The sequence below is a fragment of the Canis aureus genome, chromosome 3, assembly GCF_053574225.1.
Source record: "Canis aureus isolate CA01 chromosome 3, VMU_Caureus_v.1.0, whole genome shotgun sequence".
Lineage (NCBI taxonomy): Eukaryota > Metazoa > Chordata > Mammalia > Carnivora > Canidae > Canis > Canis aureus.
In genome coordinates, this window is record NC_135613.1 from 34228383 (window position 1) to 34245611 (window position 17229).

A 17229-nucleotide genomic window follows, 5' to 3' on the forward strand; every position below is an offset into this window, starting at 1 on the left:
GCTAGGTCACAAGGAGTAGACAGGGCACTTGACATCATTTCTTCCAGAGATTTCTGAGGTGTCCCTTTTGACAATGGAACCTCTCTGGTCAGAAGAAATCTTAGCTTGGAGCCGGGGCATGAAACCAGCAAAAGCCCTGGGTTCAAGTGGGTATTGGGGGCCCTGGCCGGCCTGGCCTCCTCTCAGTTGGGGTGGCATTGCTGAGAACCACAGATATAGAGACATTTCCTCTTCCTCTCACATCAAACAGGTGGGGAACCAAGGCCTATTAGGGCCCACCTGCCCCTTGAGGTCAAATGATTCACCCAAGGACAGACAAATGATGAGTCCGTTGCGGGCTGAACTACGGCCCCTCCTTTATCTTGCCTTTGGGTCACTAGGACCCCGAGCCAGTTCAGGACCCAGGACAGGAAGGCTTTGGGATTCCTGGAGGATCCACACCACTGCTCGGGTACCAGACCCTCCACCTTCCAAATTCCTCAAACCCTGCCCATGGGAGGATCCACCAACCTGGCTGTCCATCTCCCCCTGCCTCCCAAAGGGCCCCTCAACTTGGCCTGCTGCTTGCCACAGGGGGCTGCTCCTGGCTGTGTGCAGAGAGGGCAGCTGGGGACCCCTGCGAGGTGAGTGACATGGAAAGGCCGACAGACCATGGAAGGAGGAGAGTAGGCGGGTGCACACAGATGGCCAGGGAGATGAACAGACAGACAGGTGGTTACCTGTGGGCCAGGCCCCATGGGCCCCATGCCTCGAGGAGGGTTCATTCTCTGCATCGATCCTCCCATGTTGGGGTGCCCTGCACAAGAAAGTAGGTGAACTGTGAGGTGGTGGCGGGGGCGGATGGGACAGACTCCCTGTGAGCTGTGGGAGGCCCCGCCTGGCCCTTTACCTTGTTGTCGGGTGGGATCCATAGAATTGGGCAGCAATGGCTGGGTCCCAGGAACTCCTCCCGGAGGCTGAAAGAGACGTGAGATCTGTGCTGAGTGGCTGGGGACAAAAGAGACATGCCCACCTGCCCTGGCCCTTTCACTACCCATCTGGGGGCACTCGAGAACTTGACCTCCCGGCTGGGGCTGGGGGTGAGGTCCCCAGGAGTGGCCGGCACTGAAGCTGTTATCAGCAGAGGGTGCAGCATGCGTTGGGACAGGAACCGTCACACATCCTGCTGCCTCCATGCATCTGTGCTCCTGCCAGAGCTCAGCCTCACCTTGGCCGCGCTGCCTGCCATACACCCCTCAGCGGCAGCCTGTCCCCCATGCTCACCTCCCAAACCCCAGCCACTGCAATTCAAGCCGAACCCTGTTTTTCCTTCACCCCATGGAGATGTAACTCACTCTATCCCTTCCCCTAAAGTGTGGGGTCCAGGAGACCCGCTAGCTAAAAATCCTATCACTACACAGGGTCTTCTTACAGGGGAGTTAGGGAGGAGGTGGCCTTTGAGATTTGGATGGGGAAACTGAGGTCCCGAGCCCCAACAGCCCCCAGTCACCTACTGGCAGAGCCAGGAGAAGCACTCAGGATTCCCACCCAGTCTTCGTCTTCCATATGAAATGCCTCCTTCTGACCCAAGGGGTGAAAAGGAGGCCTCCCAGAGAGTGGGGAACAGGATGCCCAATGAGAACCTATTCCCTAAAGCCTAGAGCAAGTGCAGATGCTGGTGTGATTGCTATTAAGAAGGTGAGGACAGGGTGCCACGGGTCTCCTGAGTGACGCTTGGCACACTCACTGTGAAAACCTATTAAAAGTGATTTACTTGTGACTGAAGTTATTTCAGTGGCAACCGGGAAGAAAAGAAAAACACAGCAGCAGGGCTGGAAGGAAAGTATGCTTCTAGAACCCTATGCCTCAGGATGAAACCGAGGCCCTTGCCTTTGTGAAAACTGACCACCTTTTCCCATCTGCATTTGCCAGTGCTTCTCAGAGGCCGGGCACCTGGGACAGGGACAGCCCTCCACCCCATCCCCAGCCCTGACTGCTGCTGGGGGGGACAGCCCAGCAGGGAACTCTAAACCAGCTGTGGAATGAGGTGATGGGAAGCAAAGAAACTAGTTCTCAGTGTTGTCCCAAGCTTCAGAATGGGGTATATGTTCGTGTGTGCTTGTGGGAGGACCTGCTGAAAGTTTCCAGTGCCTGGGGGTACTCACAGTCTGTCCCTCTACCCCTGGGTCTTAGCTCTTCTGACCTCTTGCTTTCTCCCAGCCCTGCTTCCTCTCCCCAAGTTCCCAAGGTCTGAGTCACTGGAGTGGTTTGTGTCTGGCCACTTGGGGATCTGGGTTATTTCTAGACCCTGGTTACAGGATCCTGAGAGGATAAAGGCAGGCCTGCCTCTGAGGCCATCTGGTTTAGGGGAGATCCCAGCATGGGGGAAAGTAGACCGGGGACCCTCCAGGTCACAGAATACCCCTAACCCAACCCTGATGGAGCAGCCGTGGAGGTTGGGCAATCACTCCCTCTTCAGTACTCCAGTGAGGACAGTTCTCGAAGGAAGCTCCTCCTTGGGCCCCACCTAACCCTGCTGGGTCAGGAGCAGAGCAGGGCTGCCTGCAGCTTCAGAGGGAGCCTGGGCATTGCTTCCTTCCCTCCCTCACTGGAGCGACCCCGATCAGGGAGGGGACGGGACAATCCCGGCCCCCTCTACAAGCGAAGGCAGATGTGCCAGAACAAAGATAAAGGCTCTCATACAGAGAAAGTCGAAGCCTTCAAATGGAAGAAAGCAAAATAACTGCTTATATAGGGGACTGCAAGCACATACTGTGTGCTCTCTTGGAGCCTGCTCGGGAAGGTGACGCTCCGGGGCTGCCCCACAGGCTCCTGGAAATAGGCCAGTGCCTCTGCTATAGCACTGTGGGGCGGCCACAGGAAGCGTCTGCCCAGGGAAGGGACAAATCCCAACCACATCTGCACGGTCACCCAGCTGCCTGCCCCAGTCCCCCAGTCAGCCACAGGGCCGGCGGGGGCTCCTCTGAGACATGTACAGCCCGGCTGACCCCCAGGGTTCATCACCCCCTCACCTATAATCGCTTGAAAAACAGCAATGCTTTTTCTATATACAATCCCAAAACTATCACTAGGGAAGCAGGTGGGAAGATGGCCTTGTAAGGCTTAGGGAACAGGTTAATGATCCTTAGCTTCTTGTCCCCCAAAGTGCCTTTCTCATTACCCTAATACAGGGGGCCCCATGAACCTGAGCAAGTCCTGCTGCCTCTGCTTCCTCCACCTGCCACAGGGGAGGACTGAGCTCACTGGAGTGGCACAGTGCCTCCTCTTCAACCTGCAGCCCCAACTGAGGCACTCGCCACGAACTCCCCAGGTACAAAATCTAGGAAGGGCACACCCCTCCTGGAGGGCAAACATTTCTTGAGTTTGGAGAAAACCGGAAAATCGGTATAGATTTCCAATAGGGCAAGGGCGAAGGGGGTGGGGGGGGGGGGGTTGGGACAATTGGTTTGTAACTCGAGGTGCAGATGATGGATTTATTCTCCATTTGCTCTCTTGGGCACTTGTTCATGCTTAACTGATAAATAGGAACATACATGTTTCCTCTCGTGTCCCTTAATTGCTGGAGGAAAGGCCATAATGATGATACGGAAGCATCTGCTCTCTCCACGGGGCAGAGGCCAGTTCAGGCCATGGAGAGCCCCTGGACATGCTGCGGGAGAAGGTGCTGCTGGGGCCTGTGCACGTGATGGCAGGGGAGGCCCCCGCTGGTGACCGAGGCAGCATGTGGACTACACGGAAAGCTAACCGAAGTGGGTGAGGTGCAGAGGAAATCAGCCCTGGGCTGAGAGCTGCAGACCAGCTTGATCTGGCTTACTGCAGGACTTCCCAGAATCCTGTTTCCTCATCTGTGACATACCCAAGGGTCCCCCTCCTTGTTAAAAAGTTGGGTCTCTAACCCTTGTCTGAACCTCTCCTTCATGTCACAGAAAGAGGAAACAAAAGACTTTTTGGAGAGCAAAAAAAGTCATCGGAAACCTGATCGACAATTCAACTCTACAACTGGAAGTCCCTTTCTACGATGGTCTCTCCTTGGGCCCTGGAGCTCGTACTTGGGGGCCTTTCTTACAGAGCCTGGAGAACAGAAACAATCAAGCCACTCGAGTTGGTCACTGAACTCCCAAGTTCCAAGGGCAAAGGGGCTGGACGCGCTGGTGATGCCGTCAAATTTTTGGAGGGGCTTTTGCAGGGTCACTCTAAGAATTATGTATAAAAAACACTTTGGCACGAAAAGCAATCTCCCCAACATTTAAGTTTCTTTTCAATCTTTCATCGCTAAAGATACTTTATCGTTACCTCTCCAGCTTCCTCCCACTGCTCCCCGGACCACAATAAGCTGAACTATGGAGGGTGGCATGGGGGCCGATTTCTCCAGACCACCTAGAATTGCCAACCCTAATGGGCCAGCACAAGGCACACAACCCCAGGCTGAGAAGCCCTCCCCGTAAGCAGACCACTTTTCTAATTATACAAACAAATCCTTTCTTGTTTGGAGTTGGGTCTGGGAAACAGGCAGACATTGCTTAAAAACTCACAAATGTCCTGCTCTGCTGCATCCAGCCTCCTGATCTAAGCATTCCTACGGGCCATTTCTCCCCTTAATAGCAGGATTATATTTACCAGCCTTGGCAATTCTCAAAAGCTTCCAGGAAAAAATGCACGTTGTCAATTAACTTCATTAAGGAGGAAGACCCTTTTCCAAGAAGGGGCTGGAAGGGAGGGGCAGGGGCATTACCACCTTCTCTAGAATAGCCGAAACCCTGCATTCCCATCCTGGCTGCTTCTGCTGCTGCCCTCTGAACTCCAGAGCCAGCTGTCCAAAGCCCACCAATGAGAGGCAGGTGAAATGCTGTGAGAGGGGCTGTACTGTGGACACGGAGTGGACACAGGGCCCGCCCCAGGGACCCACCTGTAAGCTACTTCCTGCATTCCAACCTGCCCCTCCACCTCCCAGTTCTTTCCCCAAATTCTGCTTTGAGTCAAAGTCCAACTGGGGCCAAGGGTAGCTGGGTAAGGGGAGAGAGAACATGAAAAGGTACAGTACCTGGTTTCCCATTCTGATCGGGGGCCTGGGGCCGCCTGCGTATCGCGGTGACATAAAAGGCTGCAATTATAGGGAATTAGTTCAATGACAGCCTGCACTTCTGCACAGCGAAAACACGAAAGCACTCCACTCCACAAAGTCCAGTTTTGTTAAAACTGGTGATCTTTTAAACTCTCTTTCTCTCGGTGGCCTCTTCCCTCTGGGCAAAGCTTCCTTTGGGCAGAGGGAACAATAGATGCAGAGGGCACAGCCTGACTCGGCACTTGCCCATGGAGATCTATTCTGGGTGGCAGGAGAGCGTGGCTGGGACTTGGCACGGGACGCGGAAGAGCAGTTAGAGCAGTGCAGGGCAAAGGAAGAAACCTCTGCTCCCGGGAGGGGCAAATAAAGACTCACAAAGGGAGTTGTACACAAAATGTTCAGGGTGTGCGGATAAAGCTGGACACGCGCGCACACGCACACACAGAAACCACTGACAAAAGGTGGGTGGGGAGGGGAGCGAGGATTTCAGGGGGGCAAACATAATGAGAACAGAAAGGGGCCAGCGGGCTCCCTAACTTATGCAGGGCAATGGGCAAGAAAGCTTTCTCAGCAGCGAGAGTGCACACAGAAAAGGCTAGGGATGCAGCTTCGGTTACGGACAAATGGTTAACCAAACTCAAAAAACCAAACCAAAAGTGAGAGAGGAAAAAACAAAAACGCAAAGGCCACTGACAAGGTCACAGAAATAGATTTGCTTTTCTTTTGGTTTCATATCTAAGTGGGGTGTGATGTCCCAGGAATGAAGACTATTTTCGGGGGGGGGGGATATTTTTTATTATTATTATTATTATTATTATTATTATTATTATTATTATTATTATTATATTTCGTTTGTCAATAAAGACTCGAAAACCATGGCTAGAGCACATTTTGATTTTTGTTTTTCCTCTGCTGGCTCTGTCCTCCTCGTGCCCCGCGCCCCCCGGCGGGCAGGCGAGCCACAGTGCTTTTACCTGACTGTGGGGTCCCATCATGCTGCTGGGATTGTGAGGTGGAGGCTGTGCGTGCGGCGAGGGCTGTGACCCCGGAGGACCCTGTGAGGCCAGACAGTAGAGGCAGGTTATAGATCACAGCACATGGAGAAGCGCAGAAGCTTAAAAGAACAAAAATTAAACCAAAACGAAGGGCAGGCGGCGGGCGTGCGGGCGGGCGGGCGGCGGGCTCTGATTGGTGGGGAGGTGTGCGCGGCTGCTTGGGTCGCAGGCTCAACAGTGTAGGCGGCGAGCAGGAGGGAGAGAAGCCGATGAACACACTCACGGGGTGCTTTACAGGGATGGAGAATGAAACCCAGCTCCTTTGTCAAAGCACGCAGGAGCAGGGGCCCGGGCACCGTCTACCGTTGGAGCAGAGTTTGCCATGTTAAATACGCTGGTTGTGATGGGCTCAGAGAGCACAGTGAGGCACAGCAAGTGCATCTGCTCTGCAAAGTGTGCAAGGGCCACTTCTGAGCGCAGAAGAACCCAGAGAGGCCCTGCCCTCTGGGAGCTCCCAGTCTAGGGCGGGCTGGGGCAGGGGGGGATAGAGATAGGATGCGGGCTCCCAGGCCAGTCTACTGAGGGCAGGGGGCCTGATGGGTGCACAAGAATAGACAGGAAGAGTCAGGCTGTGCCAGAGATCAAACAAGGAAACAAAAGGACGGACCATTACCGAGCACCCACTCGGAAAACTTTGCTAATTCACCTTCACTTGAAAATGGCCCCATGAAGTGGGGTTTCTCATTCTTTTTTACCAGTTAGGAAACTGGATCTCCAGGTATGAAGGCATCTGGCCACAGCCACACAACTGGTAGATGGCAGAGCCAGGATGAGACACCTGATGGATGCAAGGTTCACCCAGGCTCCTGCAGCCCAGAGCTCAAGCAGGCAGGTGCAGAGGAGCTAGGGGGATGGGGCTGGTGGTCTGGGACTGCTGCGTAGGTGGAAATGTGGAAGGGCTGGGCCTTCCACTCCAGTTGGCGGTGAGCCACCTGTGGTTCCAAGCTGACTCCAGAAACCGTGGGCTATGCTGACCTTGACTACCCCCACCCTAAAAAGATGGGCAGGAAAATTCACTTAAACCATGTGGTTGGTCAAACTGGGATGCAACACATTAGTGGGTGGAGGAATCAATTTAGTGGGCTGCAACCATCGTTTTCTATAAACCTGGGACAAAAGAAAAGAAACTAACAGCTCCATGTGTTTTAAGGCAGGTATTTCTCACTAACTTTTTTCACATTTATACATACGTGTGTCTATGTATACTGGTTCACAAAATCAAACATATTTCCTACTGTGGGTCAATCATAAAGGACAAAAAGCCCATCTTGGAAGCTCCTTCCTACTTGGGATGCTCAGAGCTGGACCCTGGTGCTGTTGCTGAAGAAAGTGCCCTAATTCACTCTTCTCTGCCCTCGAGCATGTCATTACTTGTGGAAGTCACGTTTGAGAAAAATTCAAAACCTGCACAGGGGGCGGGGGGTTGCATTAAAGAGGAGAGATGGAGAGAGAATCTTTGAGATGCAGGAAGGATTTTGTCAGCCTTCTCCTTCAAAGCCAGGCTGCCCAGCCTCCTGCCTGCTCAGCAAACTGCGGGGAGCTGGGACAGGGCAGAGGGGCAGGGCAGAGGGGTGGGTCCCAGCCGGTGGGCCTGGAGACCCAGAGAAGAGGTGTGCAGGTGCCGTATGGGAAGCCAGGGGTGCCACTGAGGACAGGCCTGGAGTTTCTTGGCCAAGTGAGGGGCTGCTCACTTCCGGAGAGCTCTGCAGAGCAGATGTTCCCCTACCTGCCACGCTACTAATTTCAACAAGTGTGTGTCTTTCTAGCGGCTGCCAGCAACGGCATGGTTTGTTACCATGAGCAATTTTCTTAATTAACAGACATTAATTAGCCATTTAGCAATTTTGCAAGCATTTGTTTAGCGGCTTTCCTAAACATGAATACCACTGTGATAATGGCACTGATTAGAGGGTCCCCTAATTAACAGTACAGGGAAGGAAAATTGAAATCACATAAATTAAAAAGGGAGGGGAAGCTAATGAAGGCGGGACATATTTGCACCTGCAAGTCTTTTGTACCATGAAACTTGGGTGCAATGTAAACAAAATAAGATAATTCAAAGCCAACCCCCAGAAAAAGAAAAATAAAAAGAACGGAAGAAGAGGGTTTGAGGGTGAGGTCCAGTTGCCAAGAGGGGGCAAAAGGCCTTCTGTCGGTTCCCAGCTCTTGGCAAGAAAGGAGCGCCTCCTCCCTCCAACCCTCGTGGCCCTCCCTGGTAAGACCCAGTGCTTCCTTAGGGAGAGCAGTGTGTCTCTGGGCAGGACCCCACACCTGTGGCCCCATTAGCCAGGGGAGGCAAGTAGTGGCCGAGTCAATAACTGATTGTAGAAAACATAGAGAAAGCACCCAAGAGTGTCTGGCCCCCACAGGGGGCCTCAGTCATTGGCAGTCCCTACTAAGGGCCAATGCTTGAAACTGGGTCTGGAGGGCCATCCCAAGCTGTCTCTCAGCCCTGGATTCTGGCTGCTCGGGCCCCCCCCCCCTCCAACATCCAGAGGGCAGGCTGGTATGTGCGCCTCACCTCTCTACCTCCTTCAGAAGCTCCCTGGCTGGACTCTCAGTGAGTGGATGCCGCACAAGCTTGCCTCCAAGTAGCTCCTCAAGGCAAACGGCCAATGAATATTAAGGGCTTGGGAGCATGCGGCTGGTCAGTGAGGCTCCGGCCAGCTCAGCAACTTCTCTGGCCAGTAGGCTATTAAGTCTAGGGAGGAAGTGGCATTCTCAGAAGTCTCCCCCAGTAACTTGGAGCCAGGGTTTGAAACAAGAGAACCCTAGCCTAGGCTAGCAGTTATCCAGAGAGAAAACCCCACCAAGATCTCAAGACAGGTGAAGCTCAGCACTCGTCTCCCACCCCAGGGTCGGTGCTGACCAGACTGCTTGTGTATTTCCCAGCATGGCCCCAAGGACCACTGGGAGCTCTATGAGCTGGAAGCTTTTCTTCCATGAAGTCAGAAGCCTATCAGTTCCCAATGGCTACCCACATCTAGCCAAAGTTCCATCCTCCATCTTCCACATCTCTGTTACCTCCACTCAGCCTGGAGCTGTCTGCCACTCTGTGTCTGGACTCTGTCCCCGAGATGGTATGTGACAGCACATGGAGGGACCCTAAACACTTGGCACATTCTCAGGAGAGAGAATAGGGCACCACACTGGAAATATTTGCTTCTGTTAAGAAGACAGACATTTTCCCATTTCCACAAGGAGGGACAGAATTTGCTGCCCTGTGGTTTAGTGGGGCCAATAAAACATCTCTCTCTCATACCAAGCATCCTCAAGGAGAGATCAACAGGTAGGTGTAGAGAAAACAGACTTTGTGGTCTTTTCAACTCATTACCCACTTGGTCAAAAGGCTACATAGGAGGCAGACCAGAAAGGATCTTGTTTGAGAATTTTGACCTTTGTGGTTATGTTGGTCTCTTCTCTCCCCCAAACTGATCAGACCTGGCAGGCAGGGGGAGAAGTTCAGGGTAGAAGGTGGGAGAAGGAAGGAGTCAACACTGATGATGAGTTTTCCCACACAGGACGGCTCCTCCATGGGGCCTTCCCAGCTTCTACTTGCTGAAAACTTTAGAAGAATCCAAATTAGGTGTCTGAAAGCCTGTTTGGCCAAAAAGAACCTCGAAGTCCAGCTCCACCTAGACTGTGGAGGCGTTCTGTCTCGGGAACTGCCTAACCCCCTCCCAGCACGCCACAGAGCGGGTAGTCATCAGCAGGCATCTGCGATGCAGAGTACTGTGCTAGGTGAGTTGGGGGTCCCACCGGAAGCTTGGGAAGAACTCCACCTGCCCACAGACTGTCAGGTGACCCTGACAGATCATCACTTCTTCCAATGTCCTTCATTCACAGGAGAGAAAAGAGATGCTGAGGGCAGAGGCGTGACCTGCCCACAGAGAACTCGCTGGTGGCTGAGCCACATCTAACCCCAGCCCAGGGATCTCTTGAGGATAATCATGTTCCTGTCCATTGTAGGTAAGGAAACAAGGTTTGGAAAAAACAGGGTTCAAATCCAGACTCTGCCACCAACAGGGCTTCTCTTCTGCAGTCGGTTAAATGGGAATAATAATGAAGTCACATGTCCCACACAGTGGGAGTGGCCTTCACCTGCGTTAGCTCGTGTAACCCTGAACTCCTCTCTGGAAAGGCTGTCTGTCGCTCCATGTCACACCTCAGAGGAGTAAGGCCACTGAGAAACTATCAAGCAGTGGAACCAGCCTCAAAGTCTGATTCTAGAGTTCCAGGTGGCCTGAGCTGACCCACTACTCTCACAAGCCCACCAGCGGAGCCTCCGTGCCACACATGGCACATAAGGAACAGAGAGGAACAAGTCCAAGAGGCTGAAGGACGTGTGGGTGCAACTCGTCACTCAGCCACACACATTCATATTCTAGATGCTGGCCTTGGGTGCCTGGCTAGCCCCATATCCTGGGGATGGGTCACAGAGGTGCATCAGACCCATCTGGCCCTGGAAACTCCCAGGCTAGTTGGGGAGAAGGATGAGGACACAATGACAAACAAGCTCAAGTGTCGGTTTAAAATGCCATGGGGTCCAACAGACGGTGACAGGTAAACTGAGGGCCAGAGTTATCCACAGAATGTTGGCCACCAGGGAGCTTGGATGAGAACTGAGGTCCCTGGACTGGTCACAAGTCTTTCCCTGCAGTGCACTGCCCCCCCTCTGGGGTGACAGCAGGGGGATGTGCACCCAGGGGAGACCCCAATCAGGGAACCCTGCAACCGAGTCTGGGAAAAAGCAGCAGCAAATGTGCCCACTTCCTGCCTGGGCCTTCATTCTGCCCCAGACCCTGGTAATGGACTTGCCACTCTGTCTCAGGCAGTCCCAAGGTCTCTGACCGGAGATAGAGAACTCCCGCACTTCCTTTTTATTCTTTCTCCTCCAATTCCAGCATTGGGTAGTGTTACATCTAGCCGCCTCTGAGAGCCACTTATGCAGGGCCCAGAGAGATTCTGCTATGGGTGTGATCGAAGCAAACACTGGGCTGTTTCACTAAAACCCTGGACATGGAAAGTTCAGTGAAAGAGCCTTTGCCATCACAGGCATGGTGGGGAACAGAACACTCCCACAGCATGAGAGACCCAAGGTCTCTGCAGAAAGGTACTTCAGAGCATCAGCAGGGGCCACTTAGGCCTCTAGGTCACAGGTGGGCTGAGTCCCTGTACTTCACCTGAAGCCATCCTCAAGAGGTAGATGGGCTTATGAAGCATGATAAGGAAAGCTTCCAGCTCCACAGCCCTGGCATCTGATCCCAGCTCCTTCAGGATACAACGTGAATCCAGTTTCCTCATCAGGAGAAAGGGACATAGCAGTGGGGTGGTGCTGCAGACGGCGCTAGGAGCCAGGGAGGTTCCCAGGCTTCCGCAGTCACGCACCTCATGCTCTGGTGGCCACTCGCTGCCTGTGTACAGGGAAAGCTGGAGCTGGGCCTGCTCTGCCCGGAACACTCTTCTCAGCCTGCTGAGAGCCCACACCCCCTCTCCTTCCTGAAGCCTGCTCTGCCCCAAGTGCACTCCGCAACACGTGGTGTCTTCCCCACACATCGTGTCTCATCTGTAGAAGCCACACAGGCTGCTCAAGAGCATGAGCACTACCTTCTACCCCACGTAGACATCCCGGTCAGGGCCCGAACAGGGCAGCAAGGTTTGGCCGACAGGCAGACCCCATGGCCATGGTCAGCCAGCCCCGGGGTGGACATACCTAACACCTTTGAGTTTAAGGAACCAGGAAGAAAAATTAGTACCAACAGGGTGACCAAGCTGGTCCTCTGAACTAAAGATTCTTACAGATAAGAGAGTCCTTTAAAATTAAAAGTAAAAAACAAAACAAAACAAAAAAACCCATGGTGATTTTTTTTTAAGCTGAAAAGTAATAAAAGCTATATGCCAAGTTTAGTATTTCCAAAACTCCCCGATCCTTCCCCCAGCACCACTGCACGCTCCCCAAAGCTGCCTTTTCCCAGACCCTCAGGAAAACAGAGCTGAGACTTAACTCCAGGCTTTCTGGGTGCAGAGGTGAACAAATGAGGACGAGCTGTGGCCAGTGCCAAGCGTTGGGCCCCAAAGCCCAGGGGCCTCGGGCTAGAGTCCTGCCTTATATCCCTGATCCTTGGGCTGCTCATCTATAAGGAGGGAGAATTCAGGTGACATGTTCCTCACAGGGAAACCATGAGAGTACTCTGTGAGCTGCTAGGTGCTCACCTCTGGCCAAATTTGTCTTGTATCTTCACAGAAGGCCTTAGGGGAAGGCCTTGGAAGTTTTAGGTGGCTCAGAGACCAAACACTCCACCCATCCCCATCTCTCCTCACTCATGGGGCCACTGGCCCCTGGCCTGGCAAGGCTGGGGTGGGGAGGTTATCGACCGGCAGTGGAAACAGACGACTTGCATTATTAGGGGCCTGTGTAATCTGCCTGTTGGGCGTGTCACTTTAATTGAGTGAATATAAAATTACATTAATTACACACATGGTAAAAGGCATGTGGCAGACAATCCAATTTGCTCCTTGGACACAAATGCTGACAGAAAATGCTGTAAACCCATTCTGGGGAGAGGGCCAAGGTGTGCCCTAGTGCTACAGACACCCCATGTCTGTGAACACAGTCTGCTTTGTCCCTGGAGCACGAACCTGATCACCTGGCTGGGTGAGGGAGCGGGGAGCTGTAACCACCCTCCCCTTTAACCTGTACCTCATCAGAGGAAGTTATTCCTTTATTTTGACCCTATGGGAACAAAGTTGGCAATGGCTTGCATAGTTGCTTTCCTATCCTGTCTCTAACTGTCCCCTCCGTGAAAGCAGACACACATGCTTGTGTGTGTGTGTGTGTGTGAGGTACGGGCCAGAAATGGAACTGAAGTTACCAACTCAAGGGCAGAGGGAGCCTGGGCCATCTGTGTGCCCACCCAATGGCATGAGCCCCAGAGAGCTCCAAGTCAGGGGCTGTTGGCTACCTGGGAAATGAGTCCATAAGAATCATGACCCCCTGGGGGCACCAGACAAGGAGAATGGGTATTGCCAGAGAGAGGTGAAGTGGTGGTGGCCCATCTTCCTGGGATGGTGGGGAAGCCATCAGTTAGAGGGAGCAGGACAGTACACAACGTCTCCCTCTTGGGGTCACCTCTGCAGACTATCAGCAATCTACACAGCCACCATGGTCCACTCTGTGCAAAGATCAGCAGAAGACTCATTGATTTCTGTCTGAGCAAAGGCCCCAGATGACCTCCCCTTCTCCCTGCACCGCTCTGAGAAGCCAGGACAGTGCTGGGCAGACGACAAGGGCGAGAGGTCCGCATACGTGTGAATCTGGCGCCAAGACACTCACAGAAGGTGCTCAGCAAATGTTCTCAAGAGACATGAGGCACGCTTGCCCCATAGAGACGGAGACGCAGAATCAGCAGGCAATGGTTTTTCAAAACAAAGGGAGGAAGTGTGGCAAATGAAAGTAGTGGCAGTGTCCAAGACCTAATGCAGAGTTCTGGCACATACCGCCCCCGGCCTCTTTCCCCAACCCTATGTGTAGACAGGAAGACTGAGCCCCGTCTCTCTGGTCCCGGGGCCAGGTTCAGTGCCCTGCACCACACTACATACCCAGGATGGAGGTGGGGTCAGCTGCAGTGCGAGGACCCCAAAAGCACAGCCACCATGCTGAGCAAGGGTAGGAGGAGGCAAACTATGGCTCAGGGCCAAAGATGGCCTGCTGCCTGTTTGTGTAAATAAAGTTTTATCGGCATACAGCCATGCTCATTTGTGTACTGTCCAGAGCTGTTGTTATGCTTCAGTGGCAGAGCTGTGACAGAGACCAGATGGCCCACAGAGCCTAAAATATTTACTATCTGGTCCTTCACAGAAAATGCTTGCTGACCCTTGGGAGAGGTAATGGCTTTCAAGGTTGAAGAGGGGGGAAAAAACTGGGGTCTTTTAAAATTGTCGAGGTAAAATAAAACAGTGTTATATCTACTTTCTGATTTTTTACCTTAAATCCCTCCAATAAGACAAATGAAACAAAGATTAACTCTACTGACAATAAGAAAACTGCAGTCCAATGACATTACAGTATTATTTATCAGAGCCATGATTTTTCCCACTGAACAGAAATGAGCTCTGGACCAGGGGTCAGCAAACCTGAGCTCTATTTCTCCTACCAAGATGCCACATGGCCACTCTTGTAGCCCTGGTTTTTGTAACCACTGGTCTTAAACAAAATGACCTTTCATCACTATAACAAAATAGACAGCATTCCCATCCCCTGGCTGGTCCCAGAGTATCTCCTTGCTGATCATCTCCCCAGTCTCATTCTCACCACAGTACTGGGAAATGAGCTAGTCCCTCGAATGCCAGCACAGAACATTCTGGGGGCTCAACTGCAGCCCTAAGTTCTTTCAGCAAGTTCACACTGTTTGACCCTCTCCTATACAGTGAATTAGCTCTAGGGTTATCTCGGGGCAGGGCTCTACCTTGAATGGCTATGGTCAGGATAGGGTGGGGGACAAGAGAGGTGGCTCTAAAGCTTTGGGGCCCCCCTGCTAGAGATTCTTTGTATGTGCCTGCATCTACATAATCAGGCACCCTTTCCAGGGACACAGGAAAAAGCATCTGCGGAACGTGTGCAGGACCCAGTCTAGCAGGCGTGCATCAAGCCACTGGGTCCTAGCACCCTGGAGGGAGTGCTAAGTGCTGGAGATACATGAATAAACAGTACTGCAGACCTCCCTGAAAGAATCCCAGGCTGGTGGGAGAGACCGCGGTTTAACTATGACCAAACAGAGACAAGGAGCCAGGTATACCAGAGAGCAAGAGACAGCAATTACAGCATCATCACATTCAGGCAAGGCCTGGAAGGATGAACAGGTGTCCTCTGGCAGAGAAGAAACAAAAGGCGACTCTGGGCTGAAAGACGGGAGCCTATGCCGGAGAGGCAGCGTGGGCATAATGCTGGAGGGCCTTATGCACCAGGTGGAGACCCTGGGGCTGGGACCTCTGGATGGAAAAGTCAGGTCATTAACCTTTCCGAGCTCCTGCATAAGACTGGCAATCAGATTGAGGTCTTGGGAATCACACATCCATTCCCTTCCTTTCCAAAGATGCTTCTATTGTGTCTCTCAAGTTAGAAATCGAGACTTGTGGCCAGTGGAAGACAGAGTTCATAGCTTTCTGGACACTACACATGGAATATGTACCTGCTCTCCCTTTAAGCCATACTCTAGCCCTGAATAGCTAGCCTTCTTTAATGTTGGCAGAGGAGCTGGGACCCAGGGGAAGGTTTCCAATACCCAGGCCTAGCCACCATGTGGGTTTCTAGCCAGGATCCAGATAGTAAACCTCTCTTCCCACGACGTATACTCATGGCTGTACAGACCAACTCTGTAGGTAAGCTGGAGAGGTAGTAGAGACTGACCTGGGATCCAGAACCATGCCAATCCCCGGGAACAACTAACTTTGCTAAGAGAACCAAATCCCCTACAACCAAAAGCTTGCCTTTACTCTGAAAATGGAGAGTGCTGCAAAGATGCATCCTACTCCTGCCCACCAGCCTCCCTACCACCTCTCACCAGTGCTAAGGCTCCCCTGTTAATCACATCAGCATTGGTGAAGGCGAAGCGCACATTAAAAAGGCAGGGCTTCATCCACCCAGAGAATTCCTGTTCTGCTTTAGGATCTCTGGACACACGCACGCATGCAGCCTTCATCCCCCTACCCTTTCACACCCTGACAGACAATTCTGAGAGTAAAGATCTCATCATATCCAACCAGGAAAGGGAGACAGGGGACTCTGGAAGCTACGCATCCAGGATGCAAGAATTCACCCCCTACTGACAATGAGCAGAAGAGGGTTGAGCTGAGAACAGGAAAGTCAGCCAAGATTTCCCCTTTGGTTTGCAGCTCCCTGGATGACTGGGTGGTCTCATGTTACCTCCTCCCTGAAGGAAGCAGCTTGGGGAATGGCCCAAGATCTCATTGTCCTTCCTCAGCTAAGGAGAAGCAACAGGATGGGGCAAAGGAAAGAGGCAGGACTCTGGGAAGAAATGGGTTTAGGAAGCCTGCCCACAGCTACTCCGCAGTGGGTTATGTAACCTGGAGTGCCTCAAAGAAGCACAAGGCCAGCTTGGGGTGTGTGTGGGGGGGGGGGGGGGGGGGGGGGCGGGGGGGCGGCACGAGTGCTGTTCAATGAACCCCGGATTCATGGTCTAGGAGCATCATCTGCAGTCCCTCCATCCCCACCACAGTTGCTCACCTGGCCTGTAAAGCTGGATGCCCCACCCATTCCCAGAGAGCTGGACGACTGAGATACTGGGAGTCAAGTATTTAGTCCAGTGCTGGGAACTAGCCCTCACCAAAGGGAGGCTGATGATAATGCAAAGCTGTGGCTCAGATCTTCCCCACCTCGAGCAATCCTTCAGGAGCCCCTTTCTTTGGCGAAATTTTCCTATGACCCCGATCCTGGCATGCTGCCTCCTTAACTGCCCAGAGTCTCATACTAGAAGCATGCCCCTAAGTGCCCTGCTTGATGCTCAGTGCTCTTCAGCAAACTCTGCGGGAATCGTCTGACCCCTGAAGTGGTCACTTATTTCTTCTGCCCCAAAAGCCTCTGATGTCTCAGGGGACAGGAGCCAGATCTCTTCTCTCACTGCACCTCCCATGCAATCCTCCTGATGTTGGGTGTTACAGGTGGGCAGACTATGGCCCAGAAAGGTAAAGCTGCTGCTCCAGAACAGACTACAGGTCTCTAAACTCTTAGAGCCTTTCCATAACTGCAGAGTAGGTTTCTTGGGACCAGATACTATAACTACTCTGAGGAAGAGGTACTTCATCAGATCCACATGTGGGACATGTGTTTTTTGACCTTGGGACAAGGACAGGGCAAGACTTTGTCAAAGTCTTCTTGAATAAAACTGACCCGAGACTGAAAGACTTCGAGAAGGGGAGGAGAGAACCATGCAGTCTGGAGAAGAGGCCACACAGATGGGCTGGAGGAACGGAGGCTGGGTCTCAGCCTAGCCTCCTGTCCTGGGGGATCAACAGCTCGTTCAGTAATGGTGTGAAGGCAGCAGGGCTTAGATCACAAAGAACTGTGTCCTACCAAGAAGCTGGACCTTAGTTCTC

The 17229-nt window shown here is 52.7% G+C and overlaps 1 protein-coding gene across 7 annotated transcripts in view; it reads right to left on the reverse strand.

The window, feature by feature from the left end:
* Positions 1-17229, reverse strand: part of SSBP3 (single stranded DNA binding protein 3) — a 163812-nt gene that overhangs the window by 19803 nt on the left and 126780 nt on the right. For 3 of the 7 annotated variants that reach the window (XM_077891864.1, XM_077891866.1, XM_077891865.1), the window contains 2 exons: positions 890-956; positions 720-796 (listed from right to left, as the gene is read on the reverse strand). In XM_077891864.1, the coding sequence (XP_077747990.1) occupies positions 720-796; positions 890-956 (144 nt within the window). Of the gene's footprint in view, positions 1-719; positions 797-889; positions 957-5041; positions 5102-6036; positions 6118-17229 lie in introns of all 7 variants that reach the window. The other 4 variants (XM_077891860.1, XM_077891861.1, XM_077891862.1 and 1 more) reach the window with 2 other exon arrangements.